The sequence below is a fragment of the Polypterus senegalus genome, chromosome 9 (assembly GCF_016835505.1).
Source record: "Polypterus senegalus isolate Bchr_013 chromosome 9, ASM1683550v1, whole genome shotgun sequence".
NCBI lineage: Eukaryota > Metazoa > Chordata > Cladistia > Polypteriformes > Polypteridae > Polypterus > Polypterus senegalus.
Window position 1 is genome coordinate 117,064,226 of NC_053162.1, and position 27,341 is coordinate 117,091,566.

Sequence of the window (27,341 nt, forward strand, 5' to 3'; positions counted from 1 at the left end):
TGTAAATTTAATAGGATTTGTAAAAGTTAGCATTTTTTTTCACTCTTATTTTCTCAGTCACGATTACTCGCGGTTACTTTCTCAATCGCGGTTACTTTTTATCTAAAACTGGGAAAAAAACTGTAGATGTGGGTGGTTTTTTGAGACAATGGAACTGGAAATTCTCTGATCTGGAGGGGTAAAAGCTGACACACAAACGCTGGTGAATCTGCCTTCTTCATATCTCACCATCACTTGATTTTTTTTTTTTTTATTCAGTTTTATTGAGGCTTCCTGCTCACGCTGAATTAATATGCACCTTGTGGTCCATGATGTCAAATAACTCATTTTATGACCTGTATAGTACACATTTCGGAAAACATTGTGGCACTGATGCAATATTATTCTTATTCATTTGCATGCTTTCTTGCGCTTCTAATCAGTGATTGTGTTTTTTTTTTTTTTCAATCAATTTTATTGAGGCACCTAGTGTGGTAAGTATATTACTGTAGTAGTTTTTCTCAGGTACCAATAGTGTATTAAAGAGAAAAGATATGAGTCACACAGTGTTGAGAAAAATAAATTCCTTGGCCATCATATAAAAGTTATTTATGCTTTGTTTGCTGTATCTCATTCATGTTCCACTTTGCTCTCCTGTTACCAGTTTTTAAGTTGGTAATAAAATGGTATAATATTGTAAACTTAACACTAATATCAAATGCTGTTGTTGGTTCCTCATAAATCAGTGGCTAGCAGTGCTGCCTCACAGATCTAGCATTCTATATTTAAATTGTTCCCACTCGTTTTACTACCTGTATGGGGCATGAAAGTTTTCTCTGTGTCTGTTTGTGTATTTTTTAACAAGTTTTTTTAATTTCTCCAACATTTCCAAACAGTCGCGATTTTGGTCTACTGGAGATTAAAAGTGCCAACATAACAATAGGCTTCAAGGCAAAAACTCCTGGGAAAATTGGAAAATAAGGTGAAAGCTGTATTATTTTCAGTTAAGACTACAAAATGACAACAAAAGTTCAGAAGAAAGGTCTCCATGACTGAGTGAACAGTTAACTTTGTGAGCTGGAACGTTAAAGGTCTGAACCACAAATTAAAGGGAAAGAAAGTATTTTCTCACCTAAAAGGTCTAAAAGCTAAAATAGTATTTATACAGGAGACTCACTTATTAAGCAAGGTTCAGTTTTGGCTGCACAGAGACTGGACTGGCCAAATATTCCATTCCAGCTTTACATAGAAAACTAGAGGTGTGGAAATTCTTATACATAGAACAGTCTCATTTGCAGTATAAGATGCAATATCTGATCCTGAAGGGAGATATGCGATTGTCTTGGGTAATTTATTTAACTGTAAAGTGACTTTGATAAATATCTATGTATACAATGTGGATGATAGGCACATCATCCAACATGTATTTGCATCCATTCGTAATGTGAACACTCATAAAATTATAATGGCTGGGGACTTTAAATGTGTTTTAAATCAAGCTCTAGGCACGTCACCTGCCACAGGAGCAATGAAAAGACAATAACACAATTTATAACTGAGCATAACTTATCAGACCCCTGGATATTTGTAAACCCAAACTCAAGAGCATATTCCTTCTACTCACCAGTGCATCACTACTATTCAAGTACTGATTATTTCATTGTAGATAACAATATTGTTATCTCCGACCACACCCCTTTAATCTTGGAGCTAAAATCATTATGCCCCACATACTCATCTTGCAAAACTGTGCCTTAACCCAGATGAGAACTTAGCAGATGAGAACTGTATAGAATTTAAATCCAAGTAAATCTGTTTTTTTTAGAGACAAATACACCCTCAGAGATTTCTGCATGAATACTTTGGGGAAACCCTGAAGGCTTTATTAACAGGACAGATTATCTCATATCTTTCCCACAGAAACAAATTGGAAACCAAGAAAGTATCAGAGCTAATCAGTGAAATTACTAGAATAGATCAAGAACAGGTGTCTAAGTAAGGATTTCATATGAAAATACAAACTCTGCATTTAGAACTCAACCTCTTAACAAAATAACCTGAACAACTTTTTAAATCAAGACATTATTACTATGAACATGGAGGGAAAGCTAATAAGATCGAGCTGAACAAATCCACAAGCAGTAAGTTTGTAATGAAATCCCAGAAATCATAGACAGACACAAAATCATTGACCAGAAAAATATAATGCACACATTTAGAGACTACTATAAGTCCTTGTATTCTACACAGATTAAAGAAGACAAGACACAATCTAATACATTTCTGGATACATTACAGATACCACAAATAGATAAACCTCTGGCACTATCAGAATTATTAGATGCTATAAACTTACTTCAGATACGGAAAGCAGCAGGCCCTGATGGCTACCCTGCCGAATTTTATTAAAAATTCTCAACTAAGCTAGCTCCCCTTTTATTAGCAACATTTACAGAAGCTAGAGACAATAAAATTCTACCTCAAACTCTTCACCAAGCATTAATTACTGTCTTTCCTAAACAAAATAAGGACTTATTGCAATGTGCATCATATAGACCAATTTCACTTCTGAATAATCATGTTAAGATACTCTCCAAAGTCCTAGCTAGAAGGATTGAGAAAGTGCTTCCTTTGGTAATATTACAAGACCAAACTGGTTTTATTAAAGGCAGACACTAAGCTTCCAATCTTCGACAACTGTTTAATGGAATATATTCACCCACAAAGTCCAACACCCCAGAGATGATATTATCGTAGGCATAAAAAGCATTTGATATGGTTGAATGGAACTACCTTTTCACTACATTGGATAAATTTAGATTTGCACCGAACATTTGTGCATGGATCAAACTTCTGTATACCAGTCTAGAAGCTTCATTTTGTATTAACATTAATTCAGACAATTTTAAACTAAAACATGACACTAGACAAGGATGTCCATTGTCACCACTACTTTTTGCAATCGCCACTGACAGTTCACTTTCGAAATGCTTATGAGATAAAGGGGATTATCAGAGAAGGACTTGAACAGAAAATTTCTCTATATGGAGATGGCATGGTACTGTATATTTCAGATCCACAAAATACTGTCCCCTCAAGTCCTAACAGAATTTCAAAAGATTACTGGTCTCTTTCCAGTGAATTCTCAAGTACACAATATTAGATTGGACACCTTCTCTTTCATCATCACAGATTAGTTTACATGCCTAGGGGTAAACATCACAAATAAAAATAAAGCTCTTTATCAACAAAATTATGGCGTCTGTATGGAAAAAATTAAGCAAGGCCTGCATAGGTGGTCTACCCTTCATCTCACTTTAGCTGGAAGAATTAACATTGTTAAGATGATTATGCTTCCTAAGCTTCTTATTTATTTTGTAACATCCCAAAATAAATCAAATAATTTTTTAAGCAATTAGATTCAATCATAAACTCATTTATTTGGAATTCAAAACATCCACGTATCTAAATGGCGACCCTACAAAGACCTTACACAGAAGGTTTCATGGCTCTACTTAAATTTCAGTTTTATTAGTAGCCAGAAAATATGCAAGCTATAAAAACCTGGACATTGATACATATAAACATACACAGGCTTGGTCCGCATTACAAATAAAATCCTGCAGTACTTCTTTATATTCCTTGCTTTGTACCACAATAAGTACAAGTGATCTCCAATATACTAACAACCCAATTGTGCTTCACTCACTCAGAATATGGAACCAATGTAGGAAGTATTTTAAGATAGAGAAGCTTTTATCTGTGGCACCTCTGCATGAGAACCACCTTTTACCACCTTCTCAAACGTATGTAGTTTTTAATGTCTGGAAAACATTCGGGACTAAATCACTTGGAGATCTCTACAAAGTTTTTGCATCCTACTAATTACACTCCAAAATTTAACTTCCAGCAACACATTTCTTTCACTATCTTCAAATCAGAAACTTTGTTAAACAAAACCTGCCCAATTTTCCTCACCTCCCACCTACCTCTATACCGGAAAAAATACTGACCAGTCTTGAGGACTCAGACAGCATCTCCGTAATATTTAAAAACATTTTACAGTCCCTCACACTTTCAAAGATCCAAGGGTACAGAGGAAAAAGGATCTCTCACTCAACATTTCAGAAAAGGAGTAGAAGGTAGCAATGCACAGAATTCACTTGAGCTCCATATGCGCAAAGCATATTATTCAACTTAAAATTATATATTGAGCACATGTCTTGTTTAAAATTGTTTAAATTCCAAGATCCAACCTGTGAACGTTGCAATCAAGTTCCAGACTCACTGGACCATATGTTTTGGGCGTGTACCAAATTAACTTCATTTTGGACCAAAAATCTTTAAATGCCTTTCAGACAGCCTTGGTGTCACTATCCCTCCTAATCCATTAACAGCTGTTTGGTGTACTTCCAGATGGACTTAAAGTGGAGAAGGAGATAAAAATCGTTGAACACAAAAACATAATGCACACTTTCAGAAACAACTATAAATCACTATATACTACTGAGTTTAAAGAAGACAATACACAATGTAATACATTTCTAGATACATTACAGATACCACAAATAGACGCTTTTAGTGCGGAGGAACTTGATAAACCTCTGGCGTTATCAGAATTACTAGATGCTATAAAGTCACTCCAAGGCAGGAAAGCAGCAGGCCCTGATGGCTACCCTGCAGAATTTTACAAGAAATTCTCTGCTCAGCTAGCTCCCCTCCTATTAGCAACATTTACAGAAGCCAGAGATAACCAATCTCTTCCTCAAACCTTTTGCCAAGCACTAATCACTGTTTTTCCAAAACACAATAAGGACTTATCACAATGTGCATCATACAGACCAATTTCACTTCTGAATAACGACGCTAAAATACTCTCTAAAATCATAGCTAGAAGGATGAGAAAGTGCTCCCCTCGGTAATATCACAAGACCAAACTGGATTTATTAGGGGCCGACACTTATCTTCAAATCTTCAACGCTTGTTTAATGTACTATACTCACCAACTAAATCAAACACCCCAGAATTATTATTATCATTGGATGCAGAAAAAGCATTTGACATGATTGAATGGAAATACCTTTTTTACTACATTGGAGAAGTTTGGGTTTGGCCCAAACATTTGTGCATGGCTTAAATTACTGTATACTAACCCAGAAGCTTCAGTTTGCATCAACATTTGCTCAGACTACTTTAAACTAGAACGTGGCACTAGACAAGGATGCCCTTGTCACGCTGCTGTTTGCATTGCCATTGAACCACTGGCAATACATTGTCGAAATACTGATCAGATAAAGGGGATTAGCAGAGAAGGACTGGAACAGAAAATCTCATTATATGCAGATGATATGGTACTGTATATATCGGACCCAGAAAATTCTGTGCCTGCAGTCTTAGCAGCACTCACAGAATTTCAAAAGATCTCTGGTCTCAGAATTAATCTGAATAAAAGTGTACTCTTTCCAGTGAATTCTCAAGCATATAATATTAGATTAGATACCCTAACTTTTATCATTGCAGAACAGTTTAAATACCTAGGGTAAACATCACAAGTAAACATAAAGCTCTTATCAACAAAATTTCGCTGTCTGCATGGAAAAAATTAAACAAGACTTGCATAGATGGTCAACCCTTCATCTCACACTAGCTGGAAGAATTAACACTGCTAAGATGAATATTCTTCCTAAGCTCCTTTTTATTTCAAAACATCCAATATACATTAATAAATCATTCTTTAGCAATTAGATTCAACAATAACCTCATTTATTTGGAATTCAAAACATCCACGCATCAAAAGAGCGACCCTACAAAGACAAAAGGCAGAAGCCGGCATGGCTCTACCTAACTTCCAGTTTTATTACTGGGCAGCAAATATACAGGCGATAAGAACCTGGACACAAATAGAAGAACATACACAGGCATGGACCGCAATAGAAGTAAAATCCTGCAGTACTTCTTTGTATTCCTTGCTCTGTGCTCCAATAAACACACGTTATCGGCAATATACAAATAACCCAATTGTGCTCCACTCACTTAGAATCTGGAACCAATGTAGAAAGCATTTTAAGACGGAGAAGCTTCTATCTGTGGCACCTCTGCAAGAGAACCACCTCTTTCAACCTTCACAAACATATGCAGTTTTAATATCTGGAAAAATTTGGAATTAACTTGCTTAGAGATCTTTATATAGACAACGTCTTTGCATCCTATGAACAATTACATTCCAAATTTAACATTCCAGCTACACATTTCTTTCACTATCTTCAAATCAGGAACTTTGTTAAACAGAACCTTCCAGATTTTCCTCATCTTGCACCCTCATCCATGCTGGAAAAATATTGCTCAATCTCAAGGACTTAGACTCCATCTCTACAATATATAAAATCATTTTACAATCCCTCCTTTCAAAGATCCAAGAGGACACTGGGAAAAAGATCTCTCAATTAATATATCAGAAAAGGAGTGGAAAGTAGCAATGCAGAGAATTCACTCGAGCTCCATATGCAAAGCATACAATTATACAACTCAAAATTATATATCGAGCACATCTGTCTCGACTAAAACTCTCAAAATGTTTCCAGGGCATGATCCAACCTGCGAACGTTGCAACCAAGCCCCAGCCTCACTGGGTCACATGTTCTGGGCCTGCACCAAATTAACATTATTCTGGACAAAAATTTTTAATTACCTCTCAGACAGCCTTGGACTCACAATCCCTCCTAACCCATTAACAGCTGTGTTTGGGGTTCTTCCAGAGGGCTTAAAGTGGAGAAAGACAAACAAATTGTGATTGCACTCACTACACTTTTGGCACGCAGACTTATTCTGATAAACTGGAAGAACCCAAACTCTCCTCTTTTAAGTCAGTGGGAAACCGATGTGTTATATTATTTGAAATTGGAAAAATCAAATACTCAGTTAGAGGATCGTACAGACTTTTTCAAAACATGGCAGGATCTAATCAGTAATATTTTAAAATAAGTTCATAAAGCACAGAGAATTTATTAATTTAGGTATGTTTAAAGCCTTAAATTTTACGTTTGGCTTGCTCTCTCTCTCAAGGGTGGGGATCGATCTGTTCTTAACTCAATTTTTCTTTTGTAAAAACTTGATTGCTTTGTATGAATGTAATAAAAAATAAAAAAAAAAAAAAAAAAAAAGTGGAGGACAACCTAACTGTAATTGCATTTACTACACTATTGGCATGCAGACTTATCATGCTCAACTGGAAGAATTCTAATTCTCCTATTATAAGTAACTAAATAGCTGATGCTGTGTATATATACAGTATATATATATATATATATATATATATATATATATATATATATATATATATTGTAACAACTGGTAGTTGAGTATTGAAGTTCTCGGAGCTGAACTTTGCTGCACACTTCCCCCAAGCTATCGGCTAGCGGAATGCCAGCGCCATATACACAGCTGTACCTAGCTCATTAAGCAGGCGAACACTCGTGTCCCATACACCGCACGACCCCGAGTGTCTCTGTAAATAATTGCATAGATGGAATATCTAGCAAGACACAGCTCTGTCCTTTATAACCTCTTTAATAGAGCTGAGAGTCAAAAACAAAGCTTAAGACATTGCAAGGCCATTGCCAAGGTTATTCATAAAGACATCTTTCTCCATGATGGCAACTGTTATACTTTTATATAACTGGGCTGCAAATGAACCAAACCCACCCAAACTAACTTGACATAAACACATAACATCTCTAATACAAAAGAAATCGACTGCCTTGCTTAATTAACATAAAAAGTAAACTTTAAAGAAATACCCATAATACACCAGGCTGTTAGCACTGACTGCCGGGTCATTACATAGAACCCCCACCCCCGCCCCCAAGAGGGTTAGTGTCCCCACAACCCTAATCTCCCACAACAAAATCCAACAAATGTCCTGGCCGGCGACGAACACGCTTCGGCCTTCCTGATGTTCTATCACCCGTGCCAGGCTCAGTCCTGAGTCCGTCATTGTCCGTCTCGGCACCGGGGGTGGATGGTGGAGAGCTACTCTGGTTCTCTGGTTCCTCTTGTTCCGAGGTCAATGGGTGATATGGTGCTAACCGGTCCATATGAAGCACCACCCGTCTGCCCCGTCCAGGCATTCGGACCCTGAAAACCACCTCCGAAATTTGGTCCAAAATCTCCCCAGGTCCCTGCCAGTGATGGGTCAATTTGGGAGACAATCCCCGCTTCCTTTGGGGGCAAAACACCCACACTTTGTCCCCTTGTCCCAGGGTCGGCCCGTGTGTCGTATGCCCGCTTCTGGCGGGCTCCAGCTTCCTCTAGGGCCTCCCTGGCCAGTTGATGGACGGTGTTCAGACGCACCTTCAACCGCCTAAAGTAGTCCAGTTCAGGCCCACCAACAATCTCAGGCTCGGGGGGCGAGCCAAACACCAAATCCACTGGCGTGCGGAGCTCTCTCCCGAACATCAGCCCCGCCGGTGTGCACTGACTTCACTCCTGTACTGCTGTTCTATACGCCCACAGGACCAAAGGCAAATGCTGGTCCCAGTCTCTCTGGTGCTGACTAGTCAGGATGGCAAGTTTGGTGGCCAGGGTGCGGTTGAAACGCTCGACTAGTCCATCGCTTTGAGGATGAAAGGGGGTGGTTCTTGTCTTCTTCACCCCCAGCCGCTGACACACCTCCCTGAACAACCGACTCTCAAAATTACGCCCTTGGTCACTATGAAGTTCGTCCGGCACTCCGAATCGGGTGAAAATCTCATCCACTAGCCGCTGGGCTGCTGTGGAGGCACTCTGGTCAGGAACTGCATATGCCTCTGGCCATTTTGTAAAATAATCCATAGCGACCAAGACAAAGCGGTTTCCGGCTTCGGTGACAGGAAAAGGACCCAGTACATCCACCCCAATCCTCTCCATGGGTGCCCCGACTAGGTACTGCTGCAATGGCGCGTGAGAGCATTGGCCGGGTCCTTTCTGTGTGGTACAGACATCACAACAGTGAACATGCAGCTCTGCATCTTGCCGACACCCTGGCCAATAGAACCGCTGCCGCAGCCGTTGCACCGTCTTAGCATTTCCAAAGTGGCCGGATCCAGCTGCTCCATGAACCGAACGGAGGACCTCTGACTGCAGAGCATGGGGAACCAGAAGTGGCAGACGGTCAATTCCCCCCCTTGGTGCTTGCCACCGTCTGTAGACCACGCCATCGTGCAACTCCAGGTTGCCAAACTGGGAGTGAAGTGACTTGATCACAGGCCCCTGGGAGGACACGGTTTGCCAGTCTGGACGTGCTTGGGTCTCCAGCCAGCCCTTTACCTTCACCAACACTTGGTCGTTTGCCTGCAGTTGCCTCAGCTGGTCAGTGGTGAACGGCTCCCCTCCCCCATCAGTGTCACCTAGCCCTGCTGATGATGGCCCCAGACCTCTTTCTTCCTGACGACTGCAATACCGACACTCGTTGGTGAGGCATGGAAGCCTGGAGAGGGCATCAGCATTGGCATGCTGCCGCCCTGGTCGGTGCTGTACCTCAAAATCGTATTCTTGGAGGATCTCCATCCACCTTGCCACCTGGTTGCCGGAAATTTAACATCCAAGTAAGGCTAGCATTGTCAGTCCGAAGTGTGAACCTAGTACCCAAGAGGTAGGGCCTAAAGTGCCGTACTGCCAGGATCACTGCTAACAACTCCTGCCGGGTGACGCAGTAGTTTCTTTCTGGTCTACTGAGGCTGCAGCTATAGTAGGCCACCACTCTCTCTCCGGTCTCCCCCCTCTGGGAGAGTACGGCCCCAACATCCACATTGCTAGCATCAGTGTCCACAAGGAAAGGTTGGTTGGTGTCAGGGTAAGCCAGGACAGGTGCGCCGATGAGGGTGGCTTTTAGTTGCTGGAAGGCTGCTGCGCAGTCCTCAGACCACCCAAACCGCTGGCCCTTATTTGTCAGCTGGTGCAAGGGGCTGGCAATGGTTGCAAAGTCTCTGACAAACCTTCTGTAGTACGAGGCTAAGCCCAGAAAGCTCCGCAGCTCAGTGATGTTGGCTGGTGGGGGCCAGTTGCTCACGGCAGCCACCTTCGCTGGGTCGGTAGCCACCCCACTCTCGCTAACCACGTGTCCCAGAAACTGGGGGTGTCGGGTGAGTAGGTTACATTTGGCGGGGTTCAGCCGCAACCCGGCGCTACGGATGGCTGTCAGGACCTCCCATGAATTGTGAACAGCCTGGTCAAAGTCTCTGGCATGGACCAACAGATCATCCAAGTAGACTACACAGCGGGTTCGGGGAATGTCTTTAAGGACCCGCTCCATCAGTCTGTCGAAGGTGGCCGGAGCGTTACAAAGTCCAAAAGGCATCACCTTAAACTGCCACAGCCCTTGTCCGATGGTGAATGCAGTTTTGGGCCGGTCCTCTGATGCCAGTTATACTTGCCAATACCCACTGCGCAAGTCCAAGGTGCTGAACCAACAGGATCCAGCCACATAATCCAATGCATCATCGATGCGTGGCAGTGGGTATGAATCCTTGCGAGTGACTGCATTTAGTCTGCGGAAATCCACACAGGGGCGCCACCCCCCCGTTTTCTTCCGCACCACGACCATAGGTGCAGCCCAGAAGGCTCAATAATGCCATTAGCTGCCATATCACGAATCATTTCTTCAGCAGCTTGACGCTTCGCAAGAGGCAATCTGTGGGGGCGCAAACGAATGGGGGCAGCGTGGCCAGTGTCAATGTGATGTTTCACTAGAGCTGTCCTGGTACAGTCCTCCTCTCGGGCCGCAAAAATGTCCACAAAGTCTTTCAATAGGCGTTGTAGTTGCTCCTGCTGTGGCGCGCTCAGATGCTCACCACTTCGACGGCCCAATTCCTCCACAGCGGCAACCGTCTCAGATGATGGGGGGTCGTGTGGTGAAAGCAGTTGGGATGCACTGGTCTGAGCTACAATACTCTCCTGGGGGTCCTCTTGAGTCCCTGTAGCTCCCGAGCAGCGGCCGGGAGCCGGTGAGCAGGGGTGTCCAGGTGAATTCAGGTTAGCAGCCCTTCCAGGATGGATCCAGCCCGACCGGAGCGGCACAGTCTCATTACCGAGGCAGAGGACGGCCAATAATGCACTCGTCTCTGATGTCAGCGAGCCAGAACTCGTGGCTGATCTGGCTCATCCCCACCACCACAGACAACAGTTTCTTTCCGGGCATTACTGTCCTTTCACCTGTAACAGTGCGCAGTTCGGTATTGGTGGAGGTCCAGTCCTCTGGAAGAGGACCAGCTGTTTCGGGAAACACTCCTCTTTGTAGCAAACAAATAGTGGACCCCGTATCCACTAGGGCACTGCATGGCCGTCGTCAATAATGCAGTCTAAGTACAGTCCACTGGAAAACCCACAGCGCCCCACTGTAGGGCAGTCACTGTGGAGGGGTGTTGAAAAACAGAGCGAGGGTCCCCTCACGGCCTCACTCCGAGGTCGTTTCCCGGGGATGATGTTGTACGAGGCAGGGGACTTGGAGCAGGGTAGTCCCTGGCAAAGTGCCCTGGTTCTCCGCATCGGAAACAGCGGTCTAGTCTTGGCCTCCGTCGGGGGGTTGATGTTGGTTGGGCGCGACTGACCTCCACTTCCTCAGGCTGGTCCCCTTCCACCCCTCGTTCAACTGCTCTCGTCAGCCGGTGCGGGCGTGGTGATCGACCCGTCGCTGACCCAGCCTGTAGCACCTCCTCAGCCCGCTCAGCCTCCCGCAGTGCCTCACTCAGATCTCGGGTGACAACAGACGGACATGCTGGCGGAGACGCTCTGGTGTAAGGCCCCGCAGGAAAGCATGGAGGCTGAGCTCCTCCCTCGCTGCTGCCGGGAAAGTAGGGTAGCCTTTCCGTGCATAGACCCTGATGTCAGCTGCGAATGCTCCCACACTCTCACCTTCACGCCGGCGTCGGTTAGTCAGCTCCTCTCTGCTGTGCTCCGCTGAGGTTCTCTGTCCAAAGCGACAGTTGAGAGCAGCGGTGAGGGCCTGGAGATCACAACGCTCCTCAGGTGACAGATCAATGAGTACCTGAAGTGCGGGACCCTCCAAGGCAAGGGCCAAGTGTGTCGCGGCTTCCTCGCAGCTCCATCCATCGTGGAGGGCAGCCAGATCTACCTGTGCAAGATATGGCTCCAGAGGCGTCAATCCGCTGTATCGCGGTAGCTTGGCAGGTGACCGTGTGAGGAGGCCCGGCCGACTGGTGACTTGGGGTGTCGTTGCGGCAGCTGAAGGTTCATTCTGGCCGTGCCTAGAAGAGCGTAACACTGTCAGGGGAACACTGGCACCATCAGGCCAGTGTGACACCTCTCTCCGCATTGTTCTACTTGTCAGGCGCTCTAGCATAACGCTGTTCTCTCGGTTGGCACGCTCTAATTCGACAATACTCTGCTCCATAACGGCGTCTTCTAAACAGCCTGAAATCCCACTTCTGATACCACTGTAACAACTGGTAGTTGAGTATTGAAGTTCTCGGAGCTGAACTTTGCTGTGCACTTCCCCCAAGCTATCGGCTAGCGGAATGCCAGCGCCATACACGCAGCTGTACCTAGCTCATTAAGCAGGCGAACACTCGTGTCCCATACACCGCACGACCCTGAGTGTCTCTGTAAATAATTGCATAGATGGAATATCTAGCAAGACACAGCTCTGTCCTTTATAACCTCTTTAATAGAGCAGAGAGTCAAAAACAAAGCTTAACACATTGCATAAAGACATCTTTCTCCATGATGGTAACTGTTATACTTTTATATAACTGGGCTGCAAATGAACCAAACCCACCCAAACTAACTTCACATAAACACACAACATCTCTAATACAAAAGAAATCGACTGCCTTGCTTAATTAACATAAAAAGTAAACTTTAAAGAAATACCCATAATGCACCAGGCTGTTAGTGCCGATTGCCGGGTCATTACAATATATATATATATATAAACACTATTTCAAATTGGAAAAAATCTAATTCTCATTTACAGGTTCTGTAAAAACTTTCAGAACCCGGCAGGATCTAATCAATAACATTTTACAATAAGCATTTTAATTGAGGACGCAGATTCTCTCCCCTCTTTTTTCTATTTATTTTTATTAATTTATCAATTTGCTTATTTTTACTAGTTTAAAGTTTTACTCTGCTGGCCTAGCTCTCTTTCTCATGGATGGGGGCTGATTTGTTTCAAACCTAGTTTTGCAAAACTTAACTTGTTTGTACGGAATGTTATTTGATTTTAATAAAATCAATAAACTGGCAGTGTGTGACTGAGAAATTGACTTTGGTTGTGAGTGTCCTCTATGCTGGATCTATGTTCCATTCATGGTGTTTATGCCTTCATTCCCATTGTTGAATGGGTAGTGTCCATGTCCCTATATCACAAAAATGGACTACGTGGACTTTAGAAGTTTATGTTAAGTGAAATATTCTTCTTTATTATTTGTTGCAGTCAAACTATAGCCTGAACTACTTTTGATGACTTTGTTTTTGCTGTACTTGTAAATAAGGTGACATTCTCAAACCGATTAATTCAGTTCACTTTTGTTGAGGGCTACAGCCTATCCTGGCAGCACTGGGCACAAGGCAAGAAACAGTCCCGGACAGATTGCCAGTCCATTGCAGGGCATTAATTTGTTAATGCTTTATGTAATTATAATCTGTTTATTATGAAAGTTGATTATTAAGAAGCACCTGTGGATAATTAAAGCATAAACATGAATTTCTGCCATTTCAATAGGTAATAATGTTTAGATCAATATATTACCTGACGCAGATCCATAAGATCAGCAATTTCCTCCTCATAATTTGAACCATTTTCACTGTAGTGCTCCAAAATAAAGTCCTACAATAAAATTTAAATAGCCCAAATAAGGAAAAATAAATAAAAAAAAGATACAAATTCTATATCACCAACATCTATCAATTATTTAATGTAGATATAAATTAATCTTAATTGCGCAATATGACATATGGACTGACAGACATACCTTCCCTCTCCATCTGGGGTACAGTGCATTTGTAGATGCGGTGTGTGTGAGACAAGGAAGCTGGACATAAGTTGACATGATGACTTTATAATACTACTATAGCTGATACCATTCCAAACATGTATTTTGTATGTGTGTGTGTGTGTGTATGTATTATATATATACACATACATACATATACACACACACAGTGCATCCGGAAAGTATTCACAGCGCATCACTTTTTCAAAAATTTTGTTATGTTACAGCTTTATTCCAAAATGGATTAAATTCATTTTTTTCCTCAGAATTCTACACACAACACCCCATGACAACGTGAAAAAAGTTTACTTGAGATTTTTGCAAATGTATTAAAAATAAAAAAAAGCACATGTACATAAGTATTCACAGCCTTTGCCATGAAGCTCAAAATTGAGCTCAGGTGTGTCCTGTTTCCCCTGATCATCCTTGAGATGTTTCTGCAGCTTAATTGGAGTCCACCTGTGGTAAATTCAGTTGATTGGACACGATTTGGAAAGGCACACACCTGTCTATATAAGGTCCCACAGTTGACAGTTCACGTCAGAGCACAAACCAAGCATGAAATCAAAGGAATTGTCTGTAGACCTCCGAGACAGGATTGTCTCGAGGCACAAATCTGGGGAAGGTTACAGAAAAACTTCTGCTCCTTTGAAGATCCCAATGAGCACAGTGGCCTCCATCATCCATAAGTGGAAGAAGTTCTAAACCACCAGGACTCTTCCTAGAGCTGGCCGGCCATCTAAACTGAGCGATAGGGGGCAGAAGGGCCTTAGTCAGGGAGGTGACCAAGAACCCGATGGTCACTCTATCAGAGCTCCAGATGTCCTCTGTGGAGAGAGGAGAACCTCCCAGAAGGACAACCATCTCTGCAGCAATCCACCAATTAGGCCTGTATGATAGAGTGGCAAGCTGGAAGCCACTCCTTAGTAAAAGGCACATAGCAGCCCGCCTGGAGCTTGCCAAAAGGCACCTGAAGGACTCTAAGACCATGAGAAACAAAATTCTCTGGTCTGATGAGACAAAGATTGAACTTTATGGTGTGAATGCCAGGTGTCACAATTGGAGGAAACCAGGCACCGCTCATCACCAGGCCAATACCATCCCTACAGTGAAGCATGGTGGTAGCAGCATCAGGCTGTGGGGATGTTTTTCAGCGGCAGGAACTGGGAGACTAGTCAGGATAAAGGGAAAGATGACTGCAGCAATGTACAGAGACATCCTGGATGAAAACCTGCTCCAGTGCGCTCTTGACCTCAGACTGGGGCGACCGCTCATCTTTCAGCAGGACAACGACCCTAAGCAAACAGCCAAGATATTAAAGGAGTGGCTTCTGGGCAACTCTGAATGTCCTTGATTGGCCCAGCCATAGCCCAGACTTGAATCCGATTGAACATCTCTGGAGAGATCTTAAAATGTCTGTGCACCGACGCTTCCCATCCAGCCTGATGGAGCTTGAGAGGTGCTGCAAAGAGGAATGGGTGAAACTGGCCAAGGATAGGTGTGCCATCATGTGTGCTTGTGGCATCATATTCAAAAAGACTTGAGGCTGTAATTGCTGCCAAAGGTGCATCGACAAAGTATTGAGCAAAGGCTGTGAATTTCTCAGTTTTTTTATTTTTAATAAATTTGCAAAAACCTCAAGTAAACTTTTTTCACATTACCATTGTGGGGTGTTGTGTGTAGAATTCTGAGGAAAAAAATTAATCTAATCCATTTTGGAATAAGGCTGTAACATAACAAAATGTGGAAAAAGTGATGCGCTGTGAATACTTTACGGATGCACTGTATATATAATACATGGGAAGCAATATATTGCCAAGCTGGAAAGGGTCACATACTGTAGGTTAGAGGCACAGCCAAGCAAAAGGCAAGAGAGGGGAGTAACTTGCTGAAAATGTAAACAAATTAAAAATAATAATAAATAATAGTAATAATTGAGGACACCACAAGATATTTCAGTGTCATACAGAGATACCATGTGGAACTGAAAGAAGGACTGAAGAAGCTTCCAAACCAACTGCAACAAGGGGCTCTTGCAGCGAACATATGGGCTGCCTGCTGCATATACTACAGGTCAGTTAACAAGGTACCAAAAGAGGCAGGGATACTTGAAACCTCCAGAGTGAGTACTGGGGAGAGTGTCCCAGGATTTTCAGAAGGTGTTTCTCACCCAAAAATGCCTTTAATGTATCCCTGGGGTGGTTATTAATGGGCAGACAGAAAGTTTGGCATAACTATAACATGTTCTAAATTAATTTAGTGGGATTAGAAAGGACTAAGCTTTGTAAACCAGCAACTCCTTATTTAACCTGGCCATCTACAAATGCTCAGTCAGAAAGACTTTGCTTCAGTCACATTTCTTTGACACAAAGTAAGTCAACCAAACCTTCCAATTTTTAAATAGACAACAACTTCATTTCTGGAAAGTATCTTTAACATGTCTGTGAAACCTATGATAAAATGAGTACTGGGTCTCAAATACAGAAGCATTTGGAGATCAAGTTACTTCACTGTAGACAGGAAGCTCTCATTTTAAGATATGACAAGAAATCAATAACACTGAGATGATCAGGCAATACTGATATAGTTTGGCACTTTCTTACTGTAAAGCTTATTCCATCCATTCATTTACTGAACCCACATTTTTCACCTTAGGGAGTTATATCCCATCCCTTCACTAACTTCTCAAACTGCCATACTCTTGAGTGTGTCACATTAAAAGCAATATTAAAACACTATTATGGACCAAAAGAATGACTAATGTTACAATACCTTGAAAACAACTGAAAAATCAACTTCCTTTGTCTCCTTCAGTCCCAGAGGAATTAATGGAATGCTGTAGGTATCTCTGCAATAAATCAAAAAAGCAATTCACAAATGACTCTTCTATCACAGTTCAAAATATTAGGCTAAAAAAACTACTTGAAATTATTCCAGAGGATGGTAATTACCTCATCTGTTCCTTATACTCGGGCCATCACATGACACAGTCAGAGATATGTTCAGATAGATTCTAATGTGGTGGAATGGTGATGTGGTTTTTTAGCGTTACTACCTCATATATCCAGACAATGTGGAGTTGGCAGCTTCTTCATGTGTCTGTCAGTTTTACTCTCAAATTTTCCAAGTTAGGCTGTATATGTCAATGGGTTCTGTAAAGGACTCGTGACTCATAAGTATTGGTTTTGCCTTGGGTCCAATGTTAGCAGGATAGGTTCTAACCCCAATGCTATTAAGTGGTAAATTAAGTTGTTGCTTTGTTTTTGAATGATGTTACATCATTATAATGGTTTCAATTGGTTTTGTCTTTGCCAGAAATTTTGCATATTTGTTTATTATGATGCATTACGTTGCAATGGAATCAGTGCCCATGCAGGAAGGTGTGTATGTGTGTTTGTGAGAGAGAGAGAAAGACAGATAGAATGCGTTTTTATAGAAGACTGAAGTGTTTCCAATAGTATCTGCGCTTTGCATTTGAGCCATTTATATTTTTTTGATGTTTTATTTTCTATTTTACACTGTGCTTATGAAAGGCTTGGTCTTCTTTTTGTGCCCTTTTGATCCTGGTAGCTATATTTACTTTTGTGTGTATAAACCTGACTTGCTGGACTTTTCTTCAGGTGTATTTTCTTTTCCTACAGCATAACCCCTCTAACCCTGAACTGGATTTAGCCACGGATGCATAACTAAAAGCTGAAGGGTGTAATAACAGCTATGCAGCTCTTCCAAACTGCTGCGCAGCACTCAGAAAAATGGTGCTCAGTCACACAGCTTACAGTAGTCACACCTGATTACCTGTTTGAATTTTCAAGAACACACTTTCCTGTAAAATTGTGTTTTGCAATGACCATCAACATAAGCTGATAAGAAAAAGGGGGAATTGATCTATGGCAGGAAAATGCCTTGAGCATGGGAAAAGTGATATATGAATAAAATGTATTATTATTATTCATGTTTTCGTCATGGACAAATGTGTATAGCATGTTCAAGAGTTCCAGTGACCTAATAATATTATTACCTATTTGACTGATGCCTTTCTTCAGGGTGATGTATAACACTGGAGATACAACTGGTTATATTTCTTCTGTTTTTCCAATTTGACCACAGGCAGGTGAAGCGACTTGCGCATGGTTACACAGTGCCAGCAGCAGGATTTTATCCCACAATCTCAGGATTTGAAGTCCTAGGCACAAAGCCTTTACCACTACACCACACTGCCTACCAATATTAGCCCTTGGGTTGAGGAAAAAAAAAAAACTACAAATATTGTACACAGAAAAGCAATTAGCTAATTATATAGAGGCTCACTGTATTATGAAATTTCCCAAGTGAAGCTGGGTTACACATCTCGTACCATATATAAATCATTCCAAAGTCTAAGTTCCCTCTAGTGCAAAGCTCTGCATTTTATACTAGGTTTGGTTATCTTAGGTCTCTATCTTAAGATTGCAGTGTATAAGTGCAGGTAATAAAAATATTTGAAAGTGACAGGTGGGCTAAGTCACTGACAATCTTACACATTAAATGGAGGAATTTAATATCATCCCTACACTTAATATGGTTATATTTATCAATTCTAGTTAAAATCCTTGTTTTCAAGTAACTCTGTGGGAAACTGGTAAACAATTTGCACAGCTTGACCATAAACATTAACCCCAATGGAGTTATCCACGATTGTGATCGGGCTAAGGATTCTATGCAAAAATAGTTATTCCCAGTTCACACTTAGGGCATCATGTAATGATCTGCTTTACAGAGTTAAGCCTAAAAATTTTCAGGACAGTATTCTGTTGCCGTTTACTGGATGAATAACATCATGAATATTTCTATACTTTCTCAGAGTTTATGGTAACTAATTAATATTCAGGAGAAGGGTGGATCTTTCAACCAAAAACACAATGGCATCTGAGAACTGGTAAAGCCAGTTTTTAGATTAAAATGAAACTAAACCACTGAAGAATCTGAGTAATAGTGAAGATGTTGTGAATTGGTCGTCAGATGTTGATATGGACAGTGAAATGGACACCTGTTTGGCAGATTCTAACCTGTAATTTTCAGTTATATTCATGTTTGGTGCTAAAAATCCTGCATCTCCTTGTTGGCCATTTGTGGGTATCCCTGATCTAAAGATGTCTGTTGAACACTATTATCTGGATTATTTATGATTTGTCAATGATATATTGGTGGAGAAAGTAGTTGTTGAAATGAGCTGATATGCTGAGATGTATCAGGAAAGTCATAGTAAACCATTTGCTTGTTGCTACAGATGACATGTGGGTGTTTTTTAGTATACAGATGCTGTAAGACATAGTAGATAAACCAGTCCAGAGATAGTACTAGTCCACAAACTGGTTGTTGCAGACATGTTGTCATGAGCAAGTGTCATTTTCACTCATTATGAAATACCCGTATTTTACTAACAATGATGACTATGCTGAAGTCAATCACCCAGCACCAAATCTTTACAAACTGTGGGATATTTACCAAGTGATCATCAAAAAATGTGCAAATGGTGTATGCGCCTAATCATGACATATTTACTGACAAAAATCTTGTGGGTTAAAATAGTTAAGAAATTCACTAAAGGCAAGGCTTTTGTGCATATAATACATCACATCCAAATGGGCATGATTCTGCATCATGTTTTACTCGATGTGTGAAGCAAGCTTTAGATACATCAGAAACATGATAGTTTACGCTGGTAGAGGGAACAAGGTGGCAAGTACAGTCAATACAGTGTATGCTACATTATCTGTGCTGTAACTGGCAGACCCTTTACTTGGTCAAAGTTACTGTATTATGGTAGATATTTCCATGCCTCACCTGAAATACCTGAGAATTTACTTTGAAAGAAAATTGATGAATATGGCACTGGATGACCAAACCACCATGGAAGGCCCGGTTAGTCTGGTCACATGAATGCGTCAAGATACAAGCGTGGTGCAAGTAGCTATGTAGCAAAAAGGCAAAATGACTGATCAGGTTGAAAGATAAGAAAGATGTTTGCATCCTAAGCACTGTTCTTAATGTAGCAAGTGCCAATACCTGCTTCAGGGAAAATTTGGAAGTCACTTAGCCTTGCACTGTGGTAGGTTACAATAGCACCACAAAGGGTAGTGTTGATCGTGGAATTCAGGCACTGACACCATGTCACGTGCAAAAAAAAAAAATCTTTCTACATCTGTTGTGCAAATGCCTGTTGGTGATGTATCACATGAAGCACATATTCTAAATCTGCATCATTACAGCAGTGGATACCAAGCAAAAAATTCCTACTGTCATTATGTTTACGCCTTAGTATTTACATATTTCTATTTCACAGAACAGTTTTTGTTGTTGAAAAAAATTGAATAAGGAAAGGGCTGATACTATATCTTGTTATAAAAGTAGAGAGAGATCACTGAAATATTAATAAAGGAGTTTAAAAGTCCTCCATTAACGTGTTAAAAAGTGGCATGGAAAACTGGTTCCACAATGGAGAAAACAGTTTCACAGGTGAGCTGTCTAAACCTGAAAGTACTCCCAGCATTTATGGAACTTGGTTGTGAAACTAACTAAACTGACCTAACTAATTTCAGGCAAGGAGACATGTGCTTCTAAGAAAAAGGTGTCATTATTAGAAAGCTGAGGAATGGGGAGACTTTCAATAAAGGATTTGATGGATAAGAATGGGGAGCTATAGAAATTGGAGAATAGTTTGAATCAAGATAATTAACAAATTCACTGTTAATCGTTGGTGCCAAGTTTAGTGGGGATGAAAGATATTGATGCAAAGCAGTCATTTATTGTGATCCTCCATGCAAGCAGCACAGAGGGTTTAGCCTTATATACAGTATATTGAAGGGAGTTAAGTTCTGTTCTGGTAGAAGCAATAAGAAGCTCATATTCTTTACTAAACACTGGGGGCCTACCCTTTTCTAGGGCACAGAGTTTAGAGTTGAGCTCAGCAATTTTATGTAAGTTTGAATGAGGAAGGTGTGATGAAAGAAGATTACAAAACTATGACAAAAACACTTTAGTGACTTCAAAGATGGAATCATGATGTCCATTGAACCTGCACTAACCCTTTAAAACTGCTTTAGTTTACATTTAAAGTGTTCACTAAAAGGTTTGTAACACCAAAGGGATGTATTAAATTTCCACCTTAGTGCACAGGGCAATATTATTATTGATTATTGTTTGAAAATGAACAGCGTCAGATCGAGTGTAAATTTATGGTACTTGCAAAAGTTAGCTTTCCTTCATTTCACACTTCTTTTCCATCCCTTTCACACTTTCCCTCCCCCCTTCCTGATCTGACTATAACTAATATAGCCAGTGAAAATTTACACCTGATCTGATGCTGTTCGTTTTCAAATAATACTGCATTAGTGCGATGATGTTTTCTGATTGGTACTATTCAGGCCATAAAATGATTTCTTCAAAATGTCACATGTATTTGTCTCTTTCCCCCCCCCCGGTGCTGTGTTGACATCATGCACCAGAAGACATGAGCTTATGCAGGTGGCTGGTTGCTGTGTGCTACAATAAGCTTGACCTGGCGGCGATCAACGCGCATGTAATGTGCAAGGCATGCATGGGTCCACTAAGAAAAGAAGCATGTTCTTTGCTCACCTTGCAGAGGAGCTTCGTTGTCACTTCTTACAAAAAAAGGTGATGGAAAAAGAAAAACAGGATGCAACATTGACAAGCTTCGTTTTCAAGACTGCCGCTTCCCCAGGAAAGCAAACTCTGTCGTTGTCAGGTGCCCATTCAATGTAATAGGAACTACAGCATAAAGAGAATTGTGTACATTGCAACAGGTACACATGTTGTAAATGTAGGAAAGACAGTCTTTGGGTGTGGGGGAACTGTTAACATTTGAATTGGACGATTGTATATAGCGTGGAACTGACCTCTCTGTTCTTTCTATTCTATTCTTTCCTCTGCATGTCCTGGAGTACAAAAGAACCACCACCATGCACCAAAATGTGTAGACTAGGCAAGATCAGGGAAAAGAAAAAAAAAAAAAGTGAAGTCACTAATTACAACCACAAGAAGGCATGTGAATGAATAATGTTGCAGAAGTGCCACAATGTTTTTCAAAATGTACTATACAGGTCATAAAAAGAATTATTCCAAATATCATATATACCTATGTCTCTGTTTTTTTGTCAGTGCAACTTTGACATCATGGACCATAAGGTGCATATTAATTCAGCGTGAGCAGGAACACTCAATAAAACTGAATAAAAAAAAAAAAATCAAGTGACAATGAAATACGAATAAGGCAGATTCCTCAGCATTTGTATGTCAGCTTTTATCCCTCCAGATAAGAGAATTTCCAGTTCCACTGTTTCAAAACACCACTCACATCTACAGTTATTCCCAGTTTCAAATAAAAACTAACAGCGTCTGATCTGGGTTTATTTGGGTTGTATCGTAATCGTGACTGAGAGAATAAAAGTGAGAAAAAAATGCTAACTTATACAAGTACTAAAAAATTTCCACCGGCTGTTAGACACAAATCAAATGTATGTTTTTATTGTATAATATTAACAATAAGAGCAGCTCACTACTCAAGAATGGCAAATTTGCACAGGAGCTCTGGATTACAAGTCAGCAGTTCCTACCACTGCACTACGATAGGTGTTGTATTGCCCTTGCGCCTTTTGTGAAAGTGTTTATTTGATATTTGGACTTCTGCCTTCACGCATTATACAGTTCATGACGACATTTTGTCATTTATTACTAAAACATGAAAAACGTTCCTGTTTTACACAATGTGTTTACATAGTTTGTTGTAGACACGAAACACACAAGAAATGCATGTGTTCCAAATAATGATACATGATTGCCTCTCAAAAAATTCAGCACTTCACTCTAAGGTAATCAAGGCTCAAGTTGGAAGAAGTTTTTTCCCTTTCTGCTGCAGTGGGGGGATTGTTATAGCAGGCTGCTTGCTGCTTGTCCTGATCAACACATTTACAAGACAAAAGAGACTTACGGAGAGGTGCAAAGGGATTTTAGGTGGGCCTGATTTATTTGTTTTTTTCATAGGCTTTGGTAATTCTAGTGCTAAAGAAAAAATGTTAAACTTTGTAAAGGTCCAATAGTTTTTTTTTGTTTTTTTTTTTATAAAAAGTACAGATACTGTAACATACATAGAAAGAGAAAATGACAAAGTGAAAGAGGCACATAAAGTTAAACTATAGTGGTAGGGAGGGAAAGCACTTACTTAACCTCCTGGTATATCTCAACTGAGCTGTTCAGGGTTTCTAATTCCTCCATTAAAAGCTGCAGGTTAGAGTTCACAAAGCTCAGTTCCAGCAAAACCATCTCTCGCACCTTGCCATTTGTTGAAGCTCTAAGATAAAAATAAAATAAATAAATCACTGCTTTCATGGTAATATCACATGCTTTCATGGCAAAAATGCAAATGAAATGTTTTTTAATGGAGTTATTAAAGTCAGTCAAGGGGTAAATAAAAATAAGTGCATCAGACTAAATTCAGTAAAACTGTATAATTTAACATAACATAATAAAATCTAATGTACTGCTTTAAAAACAGTCACTTCAGAGTCATAATATTGAATGATATTTTCTTTGTGTTTTAAATGTAAAAACTTTTCATTCTCAAAAGAAGCATGAAGGCAAAACTTTAACTGTAATAATTAGAAGCCAGTTAAGTACAAAACTACCAACTGCATAGCAACAGAAAGTGATACTAATTTTTTTCAGCATAAAAAAAAACTCAAAACTTATGATACATTTAAAAATCAGCTTGTGTACCTTCTGGGTAGCACATTGCCAGAATATGGCTACAATTCTACTTACTAGAGATTTTCTTTTTACAAGTGTGGTAGGGCAGAATGGTATGTGAACTTTTTCTTGTTACTTCATTGCCCAGTTATTAAACAAATGTAAACATTCATGAGCTTCTGCTTTAATTGTTCTTATTTAAGCTTCCAAGTATCTTCTAGCTATTCCAAAATGGCATACAAATACCTGCTCATGGACCAGACCTGAACACAGGTTTCATGTAGTCCATTTACTTGGAAGACTTGTCTGTTTTCTACACATTGCATTTTCTAATGATGGTTAAAATGCTGTGTCTTAAAATAGCAGGACTTCTCTTGTATCTTTAAACACTGCAATGAAAACATCACTATGCTCAACTGTACCTAGATCAAATACTAAAACATGACAAGGACCAAAAAGTTACATGAGCCATGATTAAATCACACATTAATAGGGCTGCAACTAATGATTATTTTGGTAGTCGACTAATCGTTCAATTTGTTTTTTCCCCGATTAGTCACAATTATTTCATGCCTGACTATTCCGATGCCTGCGAGCTGTGGTAGCACATCCTGTTCTGGGCTCCAGTGCATCTTGCCTCATCTGCTCACGTCTATCCACCTGTGAATGTCACCCTGATGTCTCTGCATTAACACAATTAAAATTAATAATCAAATTAAAACCACCAGTGAAACATATGAATCTGAAAATCATTGTTTTATATTAGTGCGACCATCACAATAAAAAAGAAATACAGTACATTAAACAATTCAAACTAAACTGCACATAGTCTTTAAACAAAAAAAGTGCATTTAACTTAACCAAAAATGGCCACTGGTGTGTCAACGATTTTTTGTAGTCGACATTATCAATTTCATCGACTAATCATTGCAGCCCTAGACATTAAATGTTACTAATATGCCAATATAAGCTTTGAGCAGGATGTGTACAAGTTTTATATGAAAGAGATCACTAATGCTAGCAGATTAAGGATTAGTAATATGCACCTAATTTCTTTCCAGATAATTCAGTATCCATTACCTAAACAATATGAAAGCAATAGTTTCTAGTCTGCACATACCACTTTAAGATAACAGTTTGATGGAATATATCACTTTTGTGAAAACTGTGCCTTTTAACATTATTACCTCAAAACTGAAATCACCTACATTCATCAATAAAGTACCCATGATAAATATTTTAAGTGCATGTTTTTGAAATTAACTCTTTAATGTATACTTCATATATCATCAACTTATTTTAAACTGCCTACTCATTTTCAAAATATATTTTTCAGTTTAACTTTACAGTGTACTGCCCTTTACAACTATGCCATATAAATGGAGGGGTTATAACATTTTCATTGTTACAGTTTAACCTTTTAGCAATCTTGTTTATTAAAAGTGATGTAATTTTAAAAGAGAATCTGTAAAGATTAAAGTCAGTCACTTGTTTCAGGCCAGCCTTTCTCTAGCTTCAATAACCGAAACTGAGCCCTCCTCTCTCTCATTTCCCAATTACTTATGTCGTTGCCATGGGTTCTCTTACAATCTCTATCTGGATGATGTCTGTTCCTTTCCTTTCAGTTCTAACTTTCAATTCACAGGTTTCAATTGAGATCTCCAAAAGTATTTCTTCTCAAACTCCATAACATGTGGCTCCTTCTTTCAAACCGAGCGACTTAATACCCTTTTCAGTTTTCTATTTCCCTATAGCTTGGGCTACTGAGCCTCCTTCCTGTCAGGTACATGAGTAACTTTTATCTTATCTCTCTAATTCATCCTAGTATAGCGGGTTGGATAATGTATGGATGCCTACATTCCCTAACAATATTATTACTTTATTCTCCCCAGTAGCTTTTTTTAGGATCCAGCTATAACATTGCTATACTTATTACATAATCTAGCTTGATCATTGGTAATGTTCCTCCAAAAAGTCTCTTTTCAACTTTAGCCTATCTACCAATTTTCCAGCAACCCCCAACCCAGTCAAACTAACAAAATATACAACTTCCCATTTCTGAAGCAATGTGCTTTCCACACCAACCTTGATAACTACCACTAGAAAACTAAAATAATAACTAAATATAATTTGTCATCTATATCATCTAATCCCAGGACTGACTACCATACTATGCTTCTTGTGTTAAATTTACTATTCTATTGCTTACAAACTTAATTTTTATGAAAAGCTCAAATGTACTAGAATTACATTTACCTTTACTTACATTTAAATATGTAATTCTTGTTTAGGATTTGAGGTACAGTATGTATGTTTTATGTCCAGGGGTGTAGGAAATGAGAGGAGTTAATCACTCAGTTAATTATCAGTTTTTCCTTTGGCAATGCCAATAAGGAAATAATTTAAGTTTGTTTTCCTGGTTTCTCTGTTATAGGAAGGAATTTCTGGCCATTAGACTTATATCAAAGTAACTGACGCACAATCATTGTAAAAAGAAAATACAATTTATTGATAAACAGAAGAATTATAGAAACATAACTGCATATATATTGACATAAAAGGCAGGATGCAAGACAGAAGAGGCAAACAACACAGAAGAGAGATTGGCTGTTTACTGTCTATTTAGAGTTGTTAATTATATTGGTACAGATAAAGCAGTTTTATGATAACAAGTCTTTAAAAAAAGATGTCTGATATTATGTGGAGCTGTTTGTTGCTGTTGTCTTCAGTTCAAGTGAAGACAATGTCTTGTGTTGGAGTACACTTTTTCTTTGAGAAAATGGCCCTTTACCCATGGCATTTTCTGAAGCTGCTTCTCAGACTGGGCTCAGGCACTGACACATAGCTTGTTTTGGCAGAGTGGATCTTGGAGCTAGTTCAGAGCATCCAGCTCCAAGGCTCTGTGGAGAGTAGCTTCCAGGCCAAATAATGCTTGAGAGCCCTTTGCTCCACAGAGAGTGGATAGTTCAGCTTACAAACAGAATAGGTTGTCATCTTTAAGCTCCTTAAAGAGGGAACACCTCATTAGCTTTTAGGTTTCAGGGTGGAGTGGGTGGCTTCTCACTCCAAAGAGAATGCCTTCCAAGAGACCTTTTCAGAAAGAGTTTTAAGAGCGAATGAGGGGATGAGTGCAGCTAGTTTTAAAGAAAGGTGCAACCTTCCGGTGATTGGATTAAAGTAATTTCCAGGTACAGAACCAGTACCCGCTTACAGGAGTGTTTTGTCCATTACATATAGGCAAGATCAGTTCTCAATTAAAAGTTTAAAATTAATGTCCATTTGAGTGTCTTTTTATCAGAAGGAGCCTCTACAAAGAAGTCAGCACAAATATTATTTATACCTCTTATCAGATGAAATACAGCCACAACCATGCATTTTCATTTAAAAATTGACAAATTTGTCTATGTTTTCTGCTTTTGTCATTGAGTTGCCTCAATGGCATTTGTTGAGTTGCCTAACTGTATGGATCTAAAATTCCGCTTTGTAAAGTATGAATGCTGAATACACGTATGAAAAGCAAATTTACTGGTCACTTAAGTTTTACGATATATCCCATAGCTGTTTTAGAGAAAATTCAGAGCCTTGTGAAAATCAGATACAGTACATAACTCAGTTGACAGCCTATAATCAATG

At 40.0% G+C, this 27,341-nt stretch overlaps 1 protein-coding gene across 1 annotated transcript in view; it reads right to left on the reverse strand.

Annotated features, from left to right (window-relative positions):
- The window catches only part of rhpn2 (rhophilin, Rho GTPase binding protein 2), a 90,810-nt gene that overhangs the window by 26,841 nt on the left and 36,628 nt on the right, over positions 1-27,341 (reverse strand). The window contains exons 3-5 of the mRNA XM_039763610.1: positions 23,185-23,313; positions 16,740-16,815; positions 13,724-13,801 (exon numbers count right to left, since the gene is read on the reverse strand). Of these exons, the coding sequence (XP_039619544.1) occupies positions 13,724-13,801; positions 16,740-16,815; positions 23,185-23,313 (283 nt within the window). The remainder of the gene's footprint in view (positions 1-13,723; positions 13,802-16,739; positions 16,816-23,184; positions 23,314-27,341) is intronic.